Source organism: Bacillus rossius, chromosome 7 (assembly GCF_032445375.1).
Source record: "Bacillus rossius redtenbacheri isolate Brsri chromosome 7, Brsri_v3, whole genome shotgun sequence".
Classification (NCBI taxonomy): Eukaryota; Metazoa; Arthropoda; class Insecta; order Phasmatodea; family Bacillidae; genus Bacillus; species Bacillus rossius.
The window spans coordinates 56,854,301-56,879,533 of NC_086335.1; the positions used below are offsets into that span (position 1 = coordinate 56,854,301).

The 25,233-nt window shown below is 38.8% G+C and overlaps 1 protein-coding gene across 1 annotated transcript in view; it reads right to left on the minus strand.

Annotated features, from left to right (window-relative positions):
• LOC134534570 (facilitated trehalose transporter Tret1-like) overlaps positions 1–24,194 on the minus strand; it is a 55,719-nt gene extending 31,525 nt beyond the window's left edge. Inside the window, 2 exon segments of the mRNA XM_063373052.1 lie at positions 370–541; positions 24,061–24,194. Coding sequence (XP_063229122.1) covers positions 370–541; positions 24,061–24,095 — 207 coding nt within the window. The 5' untranslated portion in view covers positions 24,096–24,194.
• Between the last annotated feature and the right edge of the window lie 1,039 nt (positions 24,195–25,233).

Here is a 25,233-nt window from a genome sequence, read left to right on the forward strand (position 1 = left end):
AAAATTGTATTTCACTCGTTCCATTTTTAAGTAATACCCACAAAAACTGTAAAATTGCGAAAAACCTACATTTTTAGGGAATTTACTAGCAACTTGGATCTTTCTCCCATAAGAACCAGTGCTTTTACAGCTATGTTTTGCCCACCATTCTGTCAAAACAGCTGTCTGTCTCTCTCGCTCGGATTGTAGTTCCCCAGTATGCCGTCGACAGCAGCAATTGGCGCTGAAAGCAGTGTGATAAGCAGTCTATATATCTCTAGGTCGTTGCTCCCCCCTCTCTCCCTCCCTCTCTATATCTCTCGTCCGCCGCTTCCACACGTGACAAATGTCACCCGATGGGATCAATTGAGGTTGTGCGGGGCTCGTCACCTGCGCGCGCAACGCCTTGGCCTCGTGCGGCGAGCAGTCCTCGTCGGCCGCCTCCGAGGGGCGGTCCCCCGCCCCCAGGACTGGCGGCGGCGGCAGCAGAGGGTCTTCCTTGGCCGCCTCCGGCCTCGCCGCGCCGCCGCCGTGCTCCAGCATCGGGTCCGCCTCCAGCGACCTGGAACAAGCCATCCGTGGTCGCGCACCGTCACAAGCCAGTTACCCTGTGTTCGTGATCTGACCTACCGGTTATTCGGACATATCGCTTTCCGAAAAGAAAAAGTGACGGGGGATACATTCATGCGTATAATTTCGAGATTCTTTTGCTATTGTAGATGTATTCTGTAAATACTCAATGATCACACGCATTATTTTCTCGCTAGAAAATGCAACAAAAATAAACGTAGGAATGGTGTTAAGAGTATGTCCGTTGTATACAAGCAGTTGTGCTTTTTTTTTTTGTGTGTGTATTTTTTTTTTATGAAAGCTTATGTTGATTGTGTCACGGTCTCAAGGCTTCAAAAACGTTGGTTGTCCCTGCCGTTTTACATTCTTTAACCATACAGAGAGGTACGGAAATTTCGTGGATTCATTGGTCTCGAGCTAGAACGCAAATATTCATATTCTCGCACAACATTGTTCATGATTGGACCACAGTTATTTGGACACGCCCCTCTGCGACCGTGAGCCAACGATGACCAGCTAGGAGAGAAGTAAGCAAATCAGGTAGTGTCAACTAACAGCAAAAAAAAAGTTTTCACTTAGAAATCAGCTAATGGAAAAGCAAACGTTAGTACAGCAAAGAAAAAAAAAACTATGTATAAGAGCCTGACGCCAATCAAATTCGCAAAATTTCTGGATATCTGATCATAACGAAGTAAAGAAAAAAAGTTTCTTTACAATTGAAGGGTTTGCAGTAACATTTATGTCTATCCACTTTCGAAGGTTTTTGGGAAAACAATGAAAACATTTTTTTTCAAAGTTCATAGTTATTAGTTTGATGATTGTGAAACTCGTGTTGTAATAAAAGAATGGAGTACAGTGAGATACATCTGGCATACTCCAAACGATAGAACGATTTTTTTTATATACACCAATTAATAAAAGACGTAGACCACCCCATGGAAACACTTTAGACCATAGGTCTTATATGTTTTCAACTTATTTTTCCCGTGATGAACCTGCACTTGTAGTCTCCCACAAGTCACGAGGTTCGCGATGTCACTGTACTGAAGTCGCTTCCGACAGCGCGGTAAGCAGACGAAGCGCAGGGTCAAATCACGCGAGCCAATGAATGCCCGACAGCTCGTCAGGAGCGGGTCAACTGCGCGCCGCAAGTGTCAAGGACCGCGCAGAGGGTCTGGGGTTCCCGGGGGACCCTGGCCTTTGTCGCCGGGACATCGCCGATAAGCGACGGCTCCTGTCTCCGAGGAACAGATCCGGGAGTCGCCCCCCGCTCGCTCGCCGGCCGTGAGCACGCCAGCTTCGCGAACATTCCAGGACTTTCGATGACCTCCGAGAACTTTCAGGAACCTTCTATGACCTTCGAGAACCTTCGGGAATCTTCGATGATCTTCGAGAACTTTCGGGGACATTCGAGTGTAAGTCGGTGGTCGTCTCTCGGGGCGTGCGCATCTCTCTCGCGGGCTGTTGGCTGGGAGTTCCCTGCGACCTATTGGTAGGGACAGGTACTTTTCGCGATCGCGAATCACCGTCGTTATTTCGCGAATTTGGCCCTTTTTTTACGAAAATGCGAATTTTGCGATTTTCCACTGTTTCGTCGCGAATTTGGTCAAAATTTCGTTATTTGAAGCTTAAATTGCCACAAACCCATATAATTTTGATATAATTCATCTTCCGTTCGTAACACCAGCGCACCAATAAAAAATAAAACAATAAAACACTACATAAAAATACATTTCACCGTACCGGCAACATTACTAGGCAAAACTAGGTAAACAATTTATTTTCTCCAACCATAACCACAAAAACCACATTCTGTGGCAATAAATCACGGCGAGGTTAACGATCACAGATGACGGTAATCCAGGACCATTTATATTTTGCATTTTAACATTACAAGCTTCAACATTTGTTTCTCGTGCCATGAAGTTATCAAAACAAAACGCGTTTCTCAATAAACGTGTTACCAACGTAGCAGTACGAGAATGCGAGAAAGAACATGAACGTTTACGAACAATCGATTGTTGTTTAATCATACAATCAAGCGTGTTCGGTAGATAAAAACGATACCGCGTTCAGTTTGCGTAAATTTTGATATCAACGAAAATTACAAGTGTTTTTTCTTCATAATTTACTTAACCATAAAATACTTTAGGCAATTTTAAATTGCAACAAACAAATTGATGGATGTATGTGATTTTTTTTCTTCGGTTGTTAGGTTACTGCACATGCGTGCATTTATTATTATTCGGTGGCTATTCGTTGCGGTAACAGAACGAAGTATGACATAAACGCACTAGATAGGGCCTAAGAATTTTCTTCTGATGGTCTCTATTCGACAGATAAGGCAGTTTTATTTTGTAAATACTGTAATTGCAGAGTCAGTTGGGACCGTAGAGACTCAATTGGGGGACGCACCACAACGCCGAAATACCACAATGCCAAACGTACAATAACGCCGAATGCCAAATTGACCACAACGCCGGCACGCTAGAAAACTGCTGTGTACCACAACGCCGAATTACATAAAAGCCGAAAAATGTCATTCCAGGACTTCCACAAAGGTTAGATTAGGTTAGGTTTGACTAGGTTATGTTAGGATAAGCTAGGTTAAGTATGGTTAGGTTATATTACGCTAGGTTAGGTAAGGTTAGGTTTGATTGTGGTATTTCGGCATTAAGGTACATTTAAGAAACACACACAAATTCATTCAGTTGTTATTTCAGCGTTATGGTACACAGCAGTTTCCTAGCTGTCGGCGTTGTGGTCAATTTTGACATTCGGCGTGATGGTATTCTGCATTATTTTACGTTTGGCGTTGTGGTATTTCGGCATTGTGGTAACAACCCCTCAATTGTTAAGCACATAAGCAGTGAAAAGCACAAAAAGTTACGCATTTCTTCCCCCGCTACTGTAGCACTGCAGCATACTAGTGGTGGTTGTGCGCAGCAAGCAAAAAAAAAAAAAAAAAAAAATTAAGTGCATCATTTTGCTATGAAGACCACTGAGGTGTTCCTCAAAGCAAACATCCTACTTCATAAACTTCAGGACCCCAGTATTTTAAGCTGGATGAAGAAATATGTTGAAGTTTTGTATTTATGCCTACATCAATATCTGTAATCATGGAGTGGCTTAAATTTAGAAGCTCTCAAAACCAAACCCAATTTAAGCTATTTGGAAATGGGCATTTTAAAACTAACCTAAGCTAAACTTACCAAATATAAAATAAGACTCACCTAAACCAACCAAACCTAAAACTAAAGAAACCTAACTTTTTGGCCTAGCATACTAACTGAGTTAGGAATATATTTTATTGACAAAACTTCCCTCTAAACCCAAAAGTTTTGACATTCTGGAAGAGTAGCTACTTTTTAAGTTTGAAGGGTTTTTCACTTCTAAATATTAGTTCTAAACATTTTGATTATTCATTACTGAATTCATTTAACTTTTTCTTAAAAAAGGTACGCGTAGATACATTTCGCCGCTTTTTTTTCCTCACCGCTTTTGGCATTTTTTCTCACCGCTTTTGGCATTTTTGCTCACCGCTTTTCACTAATTTTACTCACCGAAAAGTTCCTGTCCCTACCTATTGGGTAACCGAAGGCTGGCAGTGCGTGTGGTTTTGTGTGCGTGCTGGGGGCGGCCTAGCAGCGCCAACTGCTACCGACCGCGTCCCGCGGGTGGCGGATACGGGAGCCCAGCCCGAGAGTTGCAATCTCGCTGGGGTGGCTGTGAATAACCAATAGCAGTCCGCGGACCAATGGCCGGCCTGTGGAGTCGTTATTACGCAAGGTTAGTAGAGGGAGGTTGCCTCGGTCCCGTAAGCGCTGTGTAGCCAGCCGGCCGAGGGTGGGTGACGTCACTAGCAGTCCCGCAGCTGCCGGCCTGCCCGTTATCTGTCTGCCGCGTCCGGCCACAGCAGCAAGTGTCGCGTCTTAAAATAAACTCATAGATCGAACACGTTGTTAACACTATTACAACGACCCTTCCATAATTGTTCCATTATATTTATACTCGGTCTAATACTGATATGGCTGCCATTATTATAAATATTACCCCCCCTCCCCACCAAAAAAAACGTAATAAAGTAAGTTAACACGCGAAAAACAGATTCCATTAATATGATAAGCACAAAAATTATTTTGTACATAAAAAACCATTTCACATCACTGATGATTGTGAGTACCTTGCAAGAAATACACCAAAAAAAACAAGCATATGTGGAAACAATAAAATATCTCGGTACTCACCAAACATTGCAACCGTTACATATTTGGTTAGCTCATTGATCGTCCGTAGTTTCCGATGTCGGATTATTTCTTTACTCTTGGAAAATAAAAATTTAAAATTAAAAAAAAAATTCATTTAGCATTAAGTTTTTGAGAGATTGCTTTAACACACGTGTAACTTAAAAAAATTGTTTAGTTGATAATGCAAGATATAAATAAAAATTTGGTCATCCTGATCAAAACTAGACCTAATAAAATATTCCGAATGTCACTTTAGAAGTCCGCTATTTAATGCAGCATACAAATTCAGGTCTTAAATGCCTAAGTACTTCATGTAACAATTTTTTTGTATTTTTTAATTTTTTTCCTCCCGTCGTCTGACATGGCACCAGAAGTTCTCTTGGTAGATTTTCGGGATTCTTCTGAAAGACACTTCATCCTTATGAATGTTCTTTGAAGAACAAAGGCTCTGATAATTTTCTTTGGAATATTATTTAAGGAAGGAGCAATCTTATCCACCAATTTCGTCACGACGCCTGGGCCTTTTAGAAGTTCTTTACCATGATAATTTTGGAATTCACACTCAAGCTGCTTTGCTTGACGTAACCATAGTTCAGACGGTATACACAATCCCCCATAAGACAGATGCTTGACCCACGATGATTCAGTTGGTATTAGAGTATTCGCCTCATTGCTACTTTCTAAATAGGAGAACTCTGATTTGAGTTTTTTTGCCACCCAACCACAAAGGTATTCAAAAGCATTTTCTTCTAAATCGGTAGAAAATTTAAATTCTGTTTGTGTTGCAATGATATCATCCGCAGTTACGTTTCCTTCAGACTTGCCTTCTTCTTTAAGAAAATTTGTTTTTGATTTTTCAGTTTCACTTACTGAATCAAAAAGACCGCTAAGTTTAAGCACTTTGCTTGCCACAAATTCCGTGTCATCTGAAGCAGCGGTCGTATTTGTGTTCGTCCGTAGCACACCTTGGTTTTTCCCTAAAATTATCATCCTCAGGCGGTATAGTGCATCTAAAGGCGTGGGATGATCGTTTAATCCTCCACGGGTGCGAATCTGCGAAAACAAATTTTCAATAATATCTTGATTAATACGATGGGTCAATATGTAACTAATACCATGTGTCAGTTTTAGATCTCTGTAAAGAAGCTGTAATGATTTCGTAGACACAATGACACCTTTCTGGAAAAGTTGCATAGTTTTTTTCCCGCAGCAACGCAATTTACTTATTGTTTCAATCATTTTGTTTAAAATTTCGTCTTGAGCAGTTAATTCTTGGCCGTATGCTTTTCGGGATGGTTCGCCAATATTACGGGGTATATAACAGTTCATGGTGTCAAACCATTGGTCACACAGGAGAATAAAGTCTGCAGTTGCTTGTGCCACATTCTTGTCCATTCCGGGCATTTTAGTTTTCAAAGCGATAGCAGTGGTTCGTGACAATAATTCACTTGCTTTCCTTACATTCTGCCGCTGCGTTTTTTCCACCGATATATGTGTCTTTGTTAGTTTGTGGCATATTTTGAGATCTGAGGATTCTTCTGCATTTATAAGGGCTTCGACTGGTCCTTTATTAATGTGTATGTTACCAGGTAAATTGAACCCTGTATCCAAAAACCAATTCCTGATGAGTTTCAAAAGATGTGGCGGATCAGCAAACACATAAATTTTCTCGGTTTCTAAACTAGGTTGGTTAAAAAATGTCTTGTCTGTACTAATTCCCATTTCCTTCCATAGGCCTACATTTCCTCCCCCAAGATCACTTACTATGGCTTTCACCACGTATCCTGCACCACGAAGCTTATCAATAATTGACAGAAGAATATCTTTCGTCATTTTTGTGTCAAAATTTATGTAAAGTGGCTGCTTCCATTTAGAAAACAAGCCTCGAGCCATTACAACTTGCATGTATGAAAAAGGTCCGACAACTTCATCTTTTTTCACATCGTATTCCAGAGTTCTCTTTACTTTAACTTCGTCAAATTGCAGGACTGCTATGCGTTCTTTATCAATCAGTTTTGATCCGGCAACTTCAAGATACTGAAACATGTGCTGAAGTAGGCCCTCACGCATTTCCAAAGATGATGCCCACCTCTGAAGCGTGGATATACCTGGCAAAGGGATATTCATTTTTTTCTTCAGAAAAAGATAGCAACGTACCTTAATGTGAACGCCAAAGATATTTCTTCATTAGTCCACCTCACATGTTTCCTTATTCCAAGAAGCAACCCTATTTGATTTTTCGTAAACAACGACGACAGCACTTGGAAACATTTTTTTGATTCTTTAGAATCTTTTACATTCTTTCCCTTCAGGTTATTATTTTCTTTCTTTAATTTTTTAATATTTTTGGCGTCTGAGAGAAGTTTATTTTCTAAAAGTAATATTTTATGTTTCAGAATTTCATTTTCTTTTTTCAGATTTTCTTCTTTATTTTCAACCTTATTTCTAGCGTTGAGGCTGCTAGATTCAATTACACTTATTTCTTGCGGTTCTTTTATCAGCTCTGTTGCAATTATTTTGTTCTGTCTTGAATTGTACCGAGAATTACGTTCTACAGAATTTGTATCCTCCCGGTGAATATGATCCTTAGACAACAATTTTAGAGATGGTACAGCAGATTTCTTCAAAACTTTCTTCGGTTCAGTTTTTAACAGTTCAGCCTGTACATCTCTTTCATAGTCCTCGACCATAAAATGATCTGAACAAACATAAGACGTATCAGGATTGAATTTATCTTGTCGTTTGCAGTGTTGCACCCATTGGCTTTTGAACACAATTTCTTTTGGAAATCTGTGGTATATGACGTTTTTTGTTTTTTCACGACGATTTTTACAAACAGCTACAGCACACCCAGTCCCGGGCATTTTACCACACAGCAAACTAGTATTGAAGCTGCATTAATGTTATAAAATATTCGTTCAAACGCCGAACACTGCACAAGTTGACGTTTATCAGGCTAGGAAATAAAACTCTAAACACACACGCGAGGTACACATAAAGTAGTTGAATTCGTCGTGCACATGAAGATGAAACTAGAAGTACGCGTGTCATGAGATCGCCTCTATGACAGTGCGTCCAGTTTTGTCGGGACGGAAAGATAAATTTGTGAAAGCGAGCGCGTCTTGACTGGGGGACGGGACGGGAGCAAGGTCGAGGCGGTGGACTGCACGTGACGTCACTTCGCTGCCTGCGCAGAAAGATGCGCGCGCGTCTGAGGCAACCTCCCCTTCTACTAACCTTGGTTATTACGGCTATCGGGGTGAAAGGTAGCCTGAATGCAGCTCGGCGCGTGGCAGGAAGCAGCTTCGTCGGCGAAGGCACCGCAGGGGAGCTCGATGTGCTGAAAAAATGCGAAGTGTAGACGAACTGCGGGCTGGAACTTGCGGAGCTGTGAACTGCTGCGCGCGCAACGGAATTGAAATGCATCGGAACTCTGAAGGAAGACATCAGGAACCTCCAGCTGGGGCTGCTGTAGGTGTGGCAGCAGTAGCCTCGAGCGGCGCGACCTTCAACCGTCTCGGGGATTTTGGGTGGCGAGGTTGGTTCCCTCCCCCCACCCTGGCTTGAAAAGTACTGCTGTTGACCTGAAGAAGGAAGATGAAGATGGCGCAACGTCAGGCTGCCTTTCGCTCCGAGAGCCAGCAGTTCGAGCCGGTTTACTGGCTCGTCTGCCCACTTCTGATTTAACTGTGGCTGCCTGGGCAGCTGTGGCTGGGCTGACGTGAAGTCGCCCGCCCCTGGTGGTGCATGCGCCCCTGGCTAATAATAACCCAGGAGCTCCCAACTTAAATGCGGGCCGCAAGGCCCAAGCTCCCAATTCCACCAAGGTTGATTTTTCAGCCCCTCCAACTCTTCTTACCTGGACCCTTCTTCCTCTTGTCCAGTAGTTACCTGCTTGCGTAATGCATGTTAATTGATCCCCGCATGAACCGGCCCAGGGTTTTCCCTGTGTCTATGCAGGTTTTACCTGGGTCACATTAGCTAGCTTTAAGCGACCAATGGGGCGTCAGTCATGGCGCCAATCGCAGCCATGGCTGGCCAGTAAACCCCAATAAGCACACGATGCACGCGCCCTTGTCCTGCATGGTTAAAAACCCGCATGGTAGAGTGTATAGGCTTCGGCCTGAGACACACTTAGGTCCTCCCCTAACCTGGACCCTCCCCTACACACTTAGATTAACTTAGGCTAGGAAAAAAAAAATTTTTAATCGAGTGTAACACGGGGAGAACTTCATCCATGCCATCCTCGTATCCTGTACACTCCTACGATATTATGTAATGCATGCCCTTGCATCCCGCATGTCTGTGCCCAGGGTTTTCCCTGTGTCTATGCAGGTCTTACCTAAGATAGTTTTAAGATAGTGGAGTTAATAACGGCGCTAATTGTTGCCATTGCTGGTCAATCCCCGAACAAAGCACATGATGCATGCGACCCTCTCCCTGCATGGCTAATCCCAGCATGACTAGGCGTATAGGCTTCGGCCTGAGACGCACCTAGGTCCCTCCCTAGCCCGGACCCCTCCTACTGAGTACACTTACTCAATGTTAGGTAAAATAAAATCAACGAGATGGATCGAATATAGAACGAAGATGTCAGAGGAGTCCAGATGGAGCATGTACTATCGAAAGTGAAGCCAAGCAGTCTAAATAATAACAAATAAGCGACAGGCTATCTCCTCTTCCCAGAATGGCGGTTTTAAGATTAACTCAATTATTTCTTATGAAAATAAATACAAATATTTCCAATACGACATAACAGCTAGGTATATCCTCTTCCTCTCTGTAATCTCTATAATCCGGCTATATGCTACCATCGTGATAAAAATATAGAGCTAATTATTTTGCGATGGTGCCAAGATAGGCCTATCCGTTTCTGTAAGAACATTCGCGTATTCATTTCACAATAGTTTAAAATTAAAATAAGTATACCTCCGTGCTGATTACGTAGTCAAAGCACCGTGAGCCAATGAACAGGTGGGATTTTATCGAGTCTGGAGAGGACTGTGTAGTTGTCTTGATATTATTACACCAGTGTTTTTTCCTTATTAAAAAAGTCGAACAAAAATCATGTGTCTGTTGGAATATCAGATATAAACAAATGATAAGTGCTATACACTGTAGATTTTTGTACGTTCACAAGAAAATCCCTTGGAAATTCAGTTGTCAACGATATCACTTGTAAAACTACAAGGCAGAGCTTTGTATCATTTGTTATTTTACAAAGCTCTGCCTTGCAGTTTTACACGTGATACCGTTGGCAGCTGAGTTTCCAGGATTTTCCTTGTAAAAGTACAACAATTTTTGCAGTGTAGTCTATAATAATCATCGAGAGATCCTGAATTGAACTACGGTCGGCTGCATTGCACGTGTTTTTTTCCTCCTAAGTTGCTTTTCATCGCCATTTCGGGAAAATTCCTCTCAACTATCAACTTTCCCATCTCACTGCCCATGACCAGATACCCTATCATTAGGACCATGTATTTGTCGCGAAAAGATTTTCATACCAGCTGTGTGTTTTAGTTAGATTTCGAAGAAAGACTACCGATTGTTGATGTTACCATGATGCAACTTCCGGAAAATCTTGACATAGTTTTTCGTTTCATGGTCCATACATCGCAAAGCCACCTTCAACTATATATATATATATATATATATATATATATATAACATATTTATGGAAACGATAATTTACGTGATTTTGCACGAATTACTTCCAAAAGATTATAAACTAAAGTGATGGAAAACCTCAGTCGAATTCGATCGGGAACAATCTGACCAAAGGTGTTGAATAAGTGAAAGTTAAAAAAAAAAATTAAAAATACAAATCGTTATAACTCCCATAATATGATAAGGATCACATATTTATGAAGTTAATTTATCTCGTTAGAGTAACAAAAATAATTGATAAAATAAATTTTTGATATGACCAACCATAACTGCAAGGGGTGGAATAAAAGAAAGGTTGGATGACTAAATAATCATAACGCCATTAGCAGGTACACCATATAAATCCGTTCAAATTATTCGTAATTCTTATAAATATTGTCTGAAAACATTTTTGATAATAAGGTAGCAAGGGGCTGAAAAACACGGGGTTGAAATCCAATAATATTTTTTAATTTATGTATCATGTACTCTATCAAATAATCCGTTCGTATTTATTGTAAAACTTCTAAATGTGACCAACTATCATCTGAAATAATTGTTTATACGACCAACCATTACTGCAAGAGGTGTAAAAAACAGGGGTTGAAGGACAAAAAGAATCATCTTTTAGTAGATAACCGTTATAATTTATTGTAAAGATCCTAAACATTATCTAAAATGTTTGGCTGAAACTATTTTAGATGATAAGAATTATTACTGGAAAGGGTTGAAAAATTAGGGGGTTAAATATAAAAATTAAAAACTTCCTTAATACGCACACTATCAAATTAGTTCAAAATTATTTTTAACCTTCTAAAAATGATCTTAAACCTTGGTCCAAAAAATTCTTTATACGACCACGTATTAGTGCAGGGGATTACATTTTGTGTTTGCAGGTCGAAAAAAAATTCGTAACTACCTTATTAGGCTTAGCATGATATTAGTTCTAAGTTGTTCAATGCTGAATGCATTGAATTAAAAACATTCGAAACATTTTCATCGCGTGGAATATGAGTAAATGTTTGATCAATCATTTTGGAATGTTGGGGAACGTATAGTTCCAGAAGTTTCTAGAAGTTATTAATTTTTTGAAACATTACAGACTGCCGCTCCGCAAGCTTAGTTCTCGGCAAGCTTACCAGAGACAACACACTTGCAATAACCTAGTCCAGTGAGGCCGAGTCATCCACAGAAATGCTCTCTCACGCTGACAAGCAAACATCTGACCCAGACCTCAAGCTGCCGGTTTTAGCAAGATAAGCTGAAGTCTGTAGCCAGTGCTGAAAATTTCCACAGAAATAAAACACAAGTAAGACACACACGGATTGTTGAGTTGCCGGAAAATCGCTACTGCTGACCACACTAACGCGTGAATCACGTGCTACAAGGGGCAAGGTACAGATTCCGAGACCTGGAAGGTGTGTCCATGCCTTTAACCAACTACGTTACTGAGCAACAACAGAAAGAAAAAAAAAACAACAGAAAAATATATAATATTATAAAAATATACACCATTAAATTTGTAGACCTACATATTGTTTTTTTTAAATTTATATAAAATAAAATTAAAATTAATATATTTCACTTTGACTCATGCGTTTTATTGTTTAAATTTATTTTTGTTAGTTGCACTTTTTCAAAAGCAGTAAAAAATATTGCAAAATATATTTTTTAAAAAGAAAAATATTGTGATTCTGCACTTTATATTTTATCAATAGAAGCAGTTTTCGTAATTATGTCTTGGTTCAGAAACTAAAAATATAAGTACTGTTATTATTAAAAGAACATAAAAATTACAGTAAAATAATTACTATTTCATTTATACTAATTTTTGGTTTAATTCTGATCAATAAAACCATTTTCAAAGATTTTTGCTTTTCCAATAATCGAACAGTCAAATTTTGGAACTAGTTGAATGTTTAATTTCAATAATTTTCCAATTTAAAATTAAATAAAAAGCCATATAAAATACGGAAGTAATTTTTTACAAAATAAAGCACAGTATAAAAAAAAATGAATTGCCTTTTGAACTTGTACATTCAAAACTTTAATCTTATCACCGGTGTATATTGTGAAATTTTCGATTACTCACGTGTTCCTATCTAATCACGAATGATAAAAGTGTGGCTGGATGAAGTTATAGCATTGAAATATTATATACATTAAACACACACACACACACCAACAAACACAAAAGTAGATATCTGTGGTATCCTGCTGAATACGGGTACATACAGATTTTTAACAGAAAAAGTTTTTTCATAAATCAAAATACATTTCTTTATTGATGTCACGTTTCAACTATTTTTTTTTTGTATCCGACCTTCACATTTAAATTTATTTAAGCAATACAGTGTCGACATTATGGCAAAAATTATTACACAGAGACTCTGCTAACTCGAAAATTAGGTTTACTTGTGATTTAAATACGTAAGATATACAGTGTGTGTCTGGATTCGACCGACAAAATACGGATGCAGGTTCTTCACAACAAAATAAGTTAAAAACCTCTATACGACTTATTGTCTAGCGTGCTTCCCAAGGTTAGTACCTGCATGTCTTTGAATTAGGGACTGAACAACTTTTAAAAATTTTTAAATAATAGAGAAACTATTTAAGATAGAACATTAAACGACTGAATTATGTTTAAGTGAATTAAGTTCTACAATCACAGGAAATTTTGTCGGTGTAGCAAAATTATTACATTGAAATAATTGAGGGTAGTACCTACTCATTGCGAAGGCGCGTCGTTTTGCCTAAAATCGTTTTGCCTAATCGTGTTTCCCCACCTTCGTTTTGCCTAAAGTCGTTTTGCCTAAATTCGTTTTGCCTAAAGTCGTTTTGCCTAAAAGTCATTTTGCCTAAAGTCATTTTGTCTAAAGTCATTTCGCCTAAAGTCATTTCGCCTAAAGTCATTTTGCCTAAAGTCATTTTGCCTAAATAACATTTTAGGCTAAATGAATTTAGGCAAAACGACGTTTACTCGTAATTGCCACAAAAATATTTAGAAAATAAAGATTTTTAGCCCCGATTAGTTCAATGAAATAATTTTGCTACAATGATTAAATTCGTTGTGGTTTGTAGTAAGAAATTCCGAGAGAGGTAAAGTATATTCCGAGTTTACTTATTACAAACAAAAAAAAACATATTAACACCCTTTGTTTGTAACATGAGTATATATGTACACATGTGAGGAGGTACAACAATATGCCACGCCCACCACGTCTGGTCCAGTACAATATGATTGATTGCACTCAAAACGACGACACATTAGAATTTCTCTCGCGGCGAGGTGAGTTTGACGGGATTTTTACTGCTTGTTGCGACCTGACTGTTTATTCCACTCGTGCGGCGGCCAGCAGGGACGTAGTCAGGGTGAGGTCTGTGTGTGTGTGCGTGTGGGGGGGGGGGGGGCGGCTACAGAGTACATTTTATATTGAGGCTGTTAAATATTGTGTTAATTTTAAATATACGTAATTAAAATGTGGGGAAAATATTGTGTGCATAGCAAAAAGTAAATTAATAAATTAAGTAATGTACAGTATTTTACTATGAGTATCTTCTCCTTTTAAAAATTAAGATCGTAAAAAAAAACTTTTGTTTTGTAAGTTATCAGTTACGTGGGAACAGGTAAACATTTTAATTCGTGAAACGGTATGTTGTATTGGACTCTTGAGGGGGGGGGGGGGGGGATCATTCTCTTTTAAAAGATTTTTCATTGTAAAAATAATTACACCGAAACAATTCCTTAGCATAACATGATTTGATTTTTTTTCTCTCTCCAGATTAAGGATCCGACAATAAGTAAGCCATTTCGTTTTGTAAAATTTTTATCTTTAATTTTTTTTTGGTAGGTACCTAATTCAAGTCGAGAAATTACCTTGGTTTATCACCGCAGGATAGGTGTTCAACCTGGATTTTACCTGCCCTCAATATAAATGGTAGCTACCTACAATTTTCCAGTATGTTACATAATTCAATTTGTACTCTTTCTGGGTTTCAGACGGTCCCACGCTGGAGTCCCTAAAAACTTTCACCCAAATCTTTAAAAAAAATCTGGTTTTATATATATATATATATAGATATATATATATATATCCTCCCCCTTTTCCTTTAACAACGAGTTTAAGACGACGCGACGTGACGTATCAAACAGTCACGTCCATATACGTTCTCACGCGGACCACTGAAGCCACTTCAAATGCACGATAACGGACAACGTGGAAAGAGCACTGCTACACCTCCTCTTGAACTCCAGGTGATCAACGGGGCGCCCCACGGACTCCGTTTATCTGCCCGCGGAGATCGTCGGTTCTCCCCCTTGCGCTTGACCTTGCGATAACCAGGTCACACGACTGCCGACCGATTGGCTGACCCGAGCGCATCCAGATCCACGTGGCCGGCACGTTGCAATCAATCGGCGCTCTTCCTTTCTTGCGCGCGGCCGGACGGTGTGAATAACGGTCACGCACGGGGTCCGGCGAAGACAATGAGAAAATTATAGCAACTTAACTATAAAGAGTACAGAGCTATTACTTTGGTAGTACTACTGTATCATCAATAGACCACAAATAATGGGGCAAATATTTCGAACTATAATTTTTTTTTGACGTGACGTCTAATAAATCGATGAACCCAGTTGCACGCACGAAAAAGCGTCCCGTTACGCACATTGTCCCGTTACGTCGTGTCCCGTTACGCTCATTGTACGCTTACGCCGCATCTATCTATCTTCCACTCGATTGGAACAACCATCGATTTGACTTTTTCGAGGCACATTAAACTTGAAACACTCCCATTCGTTTCCTACTCTTCCTATCATCGTCCTATCCTTAACAGAATAACACAGATTGGAAGAAGTTAAATAGCAAACATGTATAAAAGTAACAGTTAAAATAACCTCTTCGTTAAAGTAATAAACACATTTGAATTAATGAGTACAAATAAAAGTAAATTTATCAATTAAATTGAAAAGTTCATTTCACTACTTCTTTGTATCCATACAAAATAGTGATAATTCAATAAAAATGATTCCATTTTATTCATAAAAGTATGCAATCATTATTCATCAATGTTTTGTTATGACGTCGCGTTAAACTATCGTCCGTAAACCGACTTTACAGACAACCAATTTTTTTTAATTTAACAAAACTCCCTAGTGGATCCTGCCAGTAGTCATATGTATGCTTGTCTCAAAAATCAAGCCGTACGCATGTCTTAGCACGCGCCTTGGAACTTGGCACAAAGACACTACCGGGTATCAGATATGAAAAAAAATCGCTAATCCTGAAGATCCTGGTAAGGTTAATGGGACAAACTATTTAAATTATTGCATTGTCATCGGTCCTTGGATAAGTGTACAAATATTCAAATTAATCCAACGTTTTGAATGGGGTGAAAATCGCGTTCAAAGATTCCGTTACATAGATACACACAGGCGAAGCTAATAAAAGGGTGTTAAAAAAATAATTTCCTCCTCATTATAACCCTACCTGCCTCGTACATAGAAGCGGCCGTAGTATAACAAAGTAGTTCCTTTTTGCTGTTCCACCTTCCGTAGTTTACATTTATGTAATCAACATCAAGGCAGAAAATAAAATCCCATATTTGAATAAATAACCCGTCAATGTTGTAAATGTAACGATTCACCGCACACAACGCGTCGCTTGGTCACGATACACGACACTAACTAGCAGTCACCTATTCGCAACGCTATCCTGAAGGTAGGTAGTTAACAGCTACTCTGAAGATGACGACTGCAAGTTCGACCGAAACGTCGGTGATATCGGCGCGGCTAGAACCTAGCCATTCAGGACGCGTTCGCTTCGGCAATGAATTGCTGTGATTGGTGCTCTTACAGTAGACATGTACCTGAAAGAAACTCACCCAGTCACGAAACACAGACGATGCTACAGTGTTTGAACTCTCATATAGCCTCGAAATCGTTTCGCGAAATATGCATGCCCCTACCAATTGTTATTTCACAGGAGAAACTATTTGTAGCAATCGATCACTTTAATTACAAAGCATTCCGTTAAATTACGTGCTATTCTCAAACGTAGCCAAAATGTTTAATATAAAATTAAAAAAAAAACCCCTTTGTTGACAAAAATTATTGAAATTAAGGTGGCGTCTTTCAGTTACGTCTCCTTAGAAGTAAAACATGAATTTCATCAGATGATGCTCTTGAAAGACAGAAAGAAAATGTATTTACAAAATTCTATATCCAACATTTCTTTTATAAAATACATTGTTTCAGATGCATTAAAATATATATTTAAGTTACACAGTTGTGTGTAAAACGTTTTGCGGTCTATGGCGTAAATCTGGCAACAGAACACAAATTCACAAGGACAGCGCTAACATTGTGAAAAGAGTAAATGCCCACTTAAAAGCATACTGCGAACTAAGGATGAGCCACACTATGCCATAGCATATATCTGGGGACATATTTTACAACAAAAAATGTCTTTGCAATGCTTGTATAGTAAACCATCCATAAGAATTATCCCGAAGAAAAAAAACCGACCTGGCGAGTGAGACCAAGGTTTTAAAAGACGTCACAGTCATAAACTGTCCGCCCCTTTTTACAATTTATTGGGAAAGTTAAGCAGCGTTAACAATTTCACGCTTCCTTCGACGGCCTTGAAGCTGACACCCTTGATTCACGGTTTAGAATCCCGTGTGGTTTCCTCTTTCACGCCATTGTGATACTTCAGCCACATGTCGAAACTTGGCATCGCTGTAGGCCTAATGGCACGCGTACCATTGTTGATCACGTGCAACTGTGAAATAATCGTTAGGAAAAAAAAAACTATGCAACAGCTACTCTTACAGCGATATAGCCGAAAGCATTACACGAAAAAAAAAAAAAGCAAACAGTAATTTCAGGCATTAATGCAGTTCAACAAAAGTTTATACCATGGTCAAAATAGTTATAGCTAGATAGTTCACGTAATGTAAGATCAAATTAAATTATGACGTGGTCATTTTTAAGATCAACCTTGAACTGCTTTCACATGGCAGAAACGTTTGTTTCTGCAAAAATTACATGTCAATGTTGCAATTGCCATTGTTTTGCGGTATAATCAGTCCAGATTCTTCAAACGACATAATTTTATTTGAACACGGTTCGATAGCATTTTAACCACAAATAGAATTATATTTTCTTATCAAATGAATGCTTTGTCGACTTTGAGATCTTAATAAAAGAACATGAACTATACAGCATCGCAAGTAACAGAAAGGTAAAATAAACATTGAAATCAGAGTTCGTTCTCGATTGGAGAAGAGGACGCTGTTGGAGGGGGGAAGGGGCGTACGTAGGTTTTCGCTTCTTGTGAACAGTTACGATTGCTATCGTTGGCCGGATGGGGTTTTCTCGAGATGCTCCCACGAAGCCCACGAAATGCACTCCGTCACCGCTCCACATACCTCAACCTCATTTCGCATGCCTCATCTCGAAAGTCTGCACGTCACAACGAACCTTGCAAACACCAAAAGTCTCCACATAAAAAACCAACCTTGCCAACATCTAAAGTCTCCACGTCCCAACCAACCTCTTTAAAACACCAAAAGTCTCCACTCACAACCAACCTTGCCAACACCAAACGTCTCCACATCACAACTAACCTTTCAAACACATAAAGTCTCCACGTCACAACCAACCTTTCAAACACCAAAAACTCCACGTCACAACCAACCTTGGAAACACCTAAAGCCTTCACGTCACAACCAACCTTGCAAACACCGGTGGAAAAAAAGGTTTTGAGGCAACTAGAAAAAAAATTGCCAATACTCACTATTTCCAATATTTCTTTTTTGGCGATAACTAAGTAGTTTTGTATTGTAGGCTACACGAATAAGTTTATTAGTAGTAGCAGGATTTTACTATTGATATTAAATTGGGTTGGTTGAGACTAAAATATGGTCTAAGTAGTTTTGTATTGTAGGCTACACGAATAAGTTTATTAGTAGTAGCAGGATTTTACTATTGATATTAAATTGGGTTGGTTGAGACTAAAATATGGTCTAGTTTTCTCCGCAAAATATTAGGTAGAGAGTATATTGACAATATATTTTTTTTAAACCACGAAACCTTTTTTAGTGCATTTTTTAAACTTCTCTTTAAATTTCCAATTGTTGGAAACAACACCAAATAAGTAAATCTGTTTGCAGAACTGTTGAAACATACATCAATTCAGTCTGCGGAATCCTACGATTTATCTCGATGACTACAATGCACTGATTTAGATGTGATTTCCCTCTGATCTACAAGTCAGCAACAGCTCATCGACTAAATTGTCTGTAAATAACATTTCACTAGTTAAAATCACCGATTATTTTTAAAATGTCAAAAGAAAACACTCTAGAAAACAAACCTGCAGTGAATTTTGGTAATTTTTTTTCTACTGTAGAAATGTTATTTTCATTGCAATGCACAATGCAGCTTGTATTTGAAAGCGATAGTACTAAACATTGATGAATAACACGTAGTCTAAATTATATATAAAAAAAATCTTTTTCGGTCTCCGTTGATGATCATTCCCACAATCACACCGTAATTTTTTTTTGTAAATGGAAAAGTAATATTAATGAATACTAGGATTTTTATAAATTTGTACATTTATATGAAACAAAACTGTATCACTGACAAAATAGTGTTCGCAATAATACTGGGTCCGTATTCTTACCCGGGCATTTATGCCTTGAGCTTTAGTAGTTGAAGTTAATTGTAAATAGTTCCCTGGACAGCTTTCCAGTATTAACTGCGTACGTAATAAGCATAATAGAACAAATAAAGGTCCAATTATTGAATATTCGATTATTTTTCCTATGGTTTAAAGAAATTATGCTTGAATGAATCATCAATTGAAATATAAAATAATGCGCTAATTTTCGTACGAAATTCTCAGTATTATTTTGAAAAATGTATTTCATATATGCCAAAATAACCATAGCCATGTGTTGCACAAATATACAATACCTTTACTGAAGTATTACAAACTACTTCTTGGCAACTGGTTTCCAAAGATAGCTTTTGTAAACGTACAGAATATTTTGTTTCTGTACAGCGTGCGATTTAGAGTTTGGAAGTCCCATCGATGGAGAAAGAAATTTTAGAGAAATAGGAAATGCCCTCCATGGCAAAATGCTAGAGTGAGTACAATTATAAATTTTAACTGCGTTCTCATTGGATCATGACAAGCCCCGAAAGAGACACCAATAAAAAAAGATACTACAAAATTCAAATAACCAAATCACGAAATATACGAGTACAGAATTATTTGTGTAAAGATTTTGTAGAGTTCTTAGAAATATGTATCATAAAATAACGCAAATTTCGCAAGCCTCTGTAGTAAATAAACGAAAATTTAGGTCGATGGTTCGTCTTTAGCCTTTTTTAAAATCAAAGCTAAAGTATTTGTCTCAGCTAAATTATTTCGGACCGCCCAAAGTCGTACAGATACAGCCACACATCCTTCAAACATTACAATAACCTTTTTTTCCCACAAGGATTTGTCTGTCATAATTTTGCCTGATGACAAAATAATAAAAGTATAAAATAAATACTGGCATTTTAATATTATTTTCTTCACATGCCAACCATTATTTTTCAAAGATTATAAAAATAAATATACGAAAGTAATAGTTATAGCTACAAAAACATGACAAATGTAGGTAAAATAATTTCGTCATTGACACCACAATTAGGATGACAAAATCATTTTACAAGGATAAATACGCTGATTTTATTTTTAAAGTTTAATTTACATCGGTTTATTGATGCATGAAGCGAATATAGGAGAGATATCTTGCATCGGTTATAGAATGCATCGAAACTGGTGAGCAGTCACGAGATGCACCAGACGTCTATCTTTGAAGCAGTCCGCCTCGTACTTGCGACGGTAGCCTACAACTCATGTAGTTTCGGTTCCCTACCACGTTCGTGCAACTTCGGATTTCTCTCAAAAATTGAAATTAAAAAAAAATCGAAGGGTTAGGTTAGGTTAGGTCAGTCAAAACATGCTTGAACTTCTGATTTAACGGTTGAAGTGGCGTTAATACCAAAACGCAAAACTTCGGAAATCTTCGGAAATTCTTGCAGGGAACCGAAACTAGGTGAGTTGTAGGCTTCCCTACTTGCGAAGGTTGGAATCAGAACGGCTCCATGGTCGGCCGATTTCACTTTTATTTTCCCTGTTTTTCTATTGTTCTGTCAAAAATATGGACATTAACGAGGGAAAAAAAAATTTTTTTTCGCTATCACTATTTAAAGCGCTGATCAATGGCTTTTTAAATTCGTGATATCGTATTAGAAAAACTTTTAAATGCTTTATTGCCTCCTATAATGACGCGATCTTACCAGAATTCAATCGTAATTCCTACTAATATTAAACATGTGATTGTTTGTTCTTATTCTCCGCACCAACGGAGCAACGGTTCGACATGATTTTTTCCAAATAGATAGTTTATGGGTCTATGAGTGACACAGACTCCATATAATTATGAAACTTCATCTCCAAGGGAATGAAAAAGGGATCAATTAAGTTTTATAATAGTAAATCATAGGAAGTAGGTCATGCACACATAAGCAGTGAGTTTGTGCCATTTCTCTATGTCCGCCACACGGTCATATAGTGAGGTTTGGCAACTTTCTATCCTTCTCCTTGGCGAAACCCATACACTTAGTGAAGCTCGCGGCTGCTAGCGAACTAAAGGCGCTAAAAACAGTTTAGTTTAGAACCGTGTCAATAGATGGCGTGCCTTGAATTTGTACTGCGCTATCGTTTGTGCGTCCGTCACGTCTTGCACAGGGGTTACCTGCCTTCCCACAAAATGAAGCTGAAGGTTTTGCTGAAGCGTAGCCTTGATGATCCGAGATTGTGTATCAATGGGACCTTAAAATTAAAATTTCCCGTTTTTCAAGTGTATGTCCTACAGACTTGAAACTCGGTAATAATGTTCCTTAAATTATGTGTTTAGCCCGGGCGACGCCGGTTACTTCAGCTAGTAATTTATAAAACTAGCCAGAGTATAATTAGAAAAAAGTATTAACATTTTGAAAGAAAAATTAGCAAAACCATCTTTGAAATTGAATTTTTAGATTTGCTTAACAATGTTGTTTGAAAGACGTTATTTTTAAAATATTTTCCATCTTAAAACTATTATGTCCCCGTAAAAGTAAACGTCCCAGTTCCGCTTCTGGACTTGCATTGCAATTGAACGTTTCGGTGGACGAGACTTTGTCGCGGGCGGCTAGTGGCTCGCGGGCCGCGGGTTGGAGACCGCTGGTCAGGTAATTCCCAAAACATCGCTGCATATTTTACAGCGCTATTATACACGATGGTAATGAGCGAAAGGTCGAAGGTAAAATCTGGCGAACCTTGTTTTTCAAGACGGTGAAGACGACATTACGTTAAGGGAAAGTGACTGCAACTAAAAATTCAAAATTTTTGTAGTTGATCAAAATCAGTGGAATGACACTCCAAACATTCCAAAACTACTCCACTAAATCCGTTGTTAAAATAACTAAATGTCACTGATTTGACAGTGGTTTATTACTGATTCCCCAGTGAATTATACTCTTTAAACGCTGATTCGTAGCCAGTAATAACTCGTTTGCAGAGTCTTCAGTTATTATACTTGCTGTTGTTCAAATAACAGATTTTTACTAATAGTGTGTGCCTACACGTGTGTATGTGTGTGTGTGTTCGTGTTAGTCCTGCTTCAAACATCTTGCTCTAGGGATTTTCACTGTACTAAAATAAAATATTCCACTTGACTCATATCCACAGAATGCAAACACAGTTTATCAACAAATGTAACATTGTTAAAAATGTATTGTTATAAAAAATTTTCCCAGTAAAAATCATATGAGCCAAATCCCTAGTTTTCAAATTTTATTTCATGGCTTTTTAAATACAGATTATAAAACTATAGTATGAATAAAAACGTATCTGGCAGACATACATATATATGGTATGTTATTGAAGCCTTACATTACATAAATTTTATTGATTATGTATTTTAATTAAAAATTAATACAAAAGTATATTAACGTCTATTATTTTCAAGACTAGTAAACAAAAATTGATCAAGAATTTGAACCGTAGGTTGTGTCTCATGAACACTTTATAAATAAAAAATAACAAAAGCAATTTGCAACACTAAATTGTCCTAACCAGAAATTAATGTTCCTTTGAACTAGTCTGATAAAGAACTAAATGACAACCCAAGGAATGTTAAATTACGTTTTCAATTATTTCTTACAGAAATTTATTATGGTTATTTATTTGAAGATCTTCAGTTGGTCGCACGGAGAAACGTTAACGGAAGAGCTCAGTATTGCCGAGCTAATCCGTACGAGTCCTTCTCCGTCTGCGCGCTATTGTAGTTCCGTCTCAGTTTACGTGTCATTGTAGACCGGGCCTTATTTCACGGGTGCTACGTTGATCCTCAATTCTGTGAAGGGAATAAAAGTTTAGTGATCTAATCTGACAATAGCAAGTGTGAACAGTGGCGCGATGATGTGTTGGGAGAGCCCAACCTACCAAAAACTGAAGTTCAACGTCAACAATTATTGAGGTTAGAAACTGTTACTACAGTAGTTATGTTTTGTTAAGCTATGGTTTCATTTGTTTTTTCTACGGCAATGCACACGTAGAGCCACACTGACGACGTAAAATGTTGTAGAGTATTATTAGTCTAAACAATTATGACAATAAAAAAATAAACTTGAAATAAGAAAATGACACGCTAATATGTATACAACTGAAACAAAATAATGTTTTACGTTCACCGTCTTGGATTTAAACCGTTGCTTACAAAGTCTCGAGGATTAATAAGAAACACAACCCGCCTGTCGATTCGTAATCATCAAATTCGGCGCGTGTTTCAGTAGAGCGTGTAGAGTACCGCAAGTTTCTGCGATTGTTGGTAATCAACGCGCTGGAGTGTTCGGCAAACCACCGGTGGGTTGGAGTGAAAAAAAAAAAAGGGGGGGGGAGAGGCAAGACGTTGGGATTCGAACAGGAGTCCTCTGGAATGCGAGTTGGAGGCCTTTGAGTTGACCAGTTCGTTCGCGTAAATATCAGATGATGAGTTAGGCCGGGCACACACGGAATCAGACGCGACGTGAACAGGTTAGCATAGTCTTCTCTTAACACCGTAGGCTATTTCCGTTACGTCATTTCACATTTCTTCCCACATTCTTGAAATAAAATTGATGTCGTGATACTCCTTCACGGATTATATAAAATAGGTCTTTCTTGTACTAAACATACTAATCAAGCCAGCTCCATTTTGAAAAAAAAAATCAGTTAAAATTCTTTACAAGTGAATATATACTAAAAATTAAAGCAACGATGAAAAACAGTACTAGTAAGCTATAAACACACTACCATAGAGTAAATAAACTTAAATATGACTTAAACAAATTTTGTTTGTACTCGCGCATGCCCAGAACACTGCAGCCATCAAACAGTCTACTCGCGACAGTTTTGTCTCGTCGAGCCGCGTGCGATTCTGTGTGGGCGAAAATTCACGGAAGTTAATTAATTACTATCAGACAAAACGTCGCGTCGTGCCTGGCCGTAGACGTGCAGCTGTAACTCACCCGTCGCGTTCTTCGTTGGCGGCGTCGGTCCCCATTTCTCTCGTGAAAAAACTTCGCCCTTCGATGTATCGATCCTCAGCGCTATCGACCAGCTCCTGCAAGTAGCACCGCGCGGTCCGCTGCACCGGCGAACAGTGACGCGTGTCGCTCGCGAGACGCCGCGTGCGCGCTCGGGAAACACCCGACCATCCTTCGGCAATGTCCGGCCGCGGTCGTAGCCGCAGGCTTCCGAAAAGGCCGGTGGAGCAGCGCTCCCCTCTCCCCCCCCCCCTTTCTTGTTCATGCGGACCCGCAGTTCCCCCTTCACCGCAATCATCCGCTACAGAACAGCTAGCTGCTGTCCTTCCACTTCCTAGTCTCCGGATAAACAGAAGACAGTGCAACGGTTTTCTTACGCTTGCTCTTCTCACCTGCGCAAAAAAAAAAGAATATCACAGCACAGACAAATACTGGGCTGACAACAACGAGCCAGTTCTAACAAGAACCTAATGTACGGACTAACACAGCGACAGACAGACCATAGAGTAAGTAAAGGAGACAGACGACCCCAACAATGATACAAAACAAATATTCTGGACAGCACAACGACCACGGCACAGACGAACACAGAAGGCTTCCTAACACAAACAGTTGCGACGTTTCGGTAACTTGAAATATATTACAATGGCCTCGTTGTTGTCAGCCCACTTTTTATCCGTGCTGTGATATTATTTTTTAACCAACTATTTCATTCCTGTTATGTGTTTAACATTTGACATCGGCTGATTTTTTCCGCTTGTTTTCTGTGTGCTTGTGTATTCATTCATCTTTCTCGTTCATTCTTGTATTTTATCTATGGCATACCGTTAAAACCAGACGTGCAGCTTTTAAATCAAGCTAGCCTACTTAAAATATTATTCAAAGAACATTAAAACACATTTATTAAATTGATGAAACCAAATTATTAGTAAAAAACCACGATTTCATGGAATCATACTAATTGGGCGACTGGAACTCCAAGCCAGCTTGAGTACAGTCTCTGTGCTCATAAAAATGAGTCATTCCGGGGTGTATTGGGATCTAAACCACGATCTTCATACACACGAGCGTGACAGCGCTAAGGCACGTTATACAATAGCACGGACATGGAGACGGATCACGTACGCATTAAGCTCGGCAATGCTGAGATCTTCC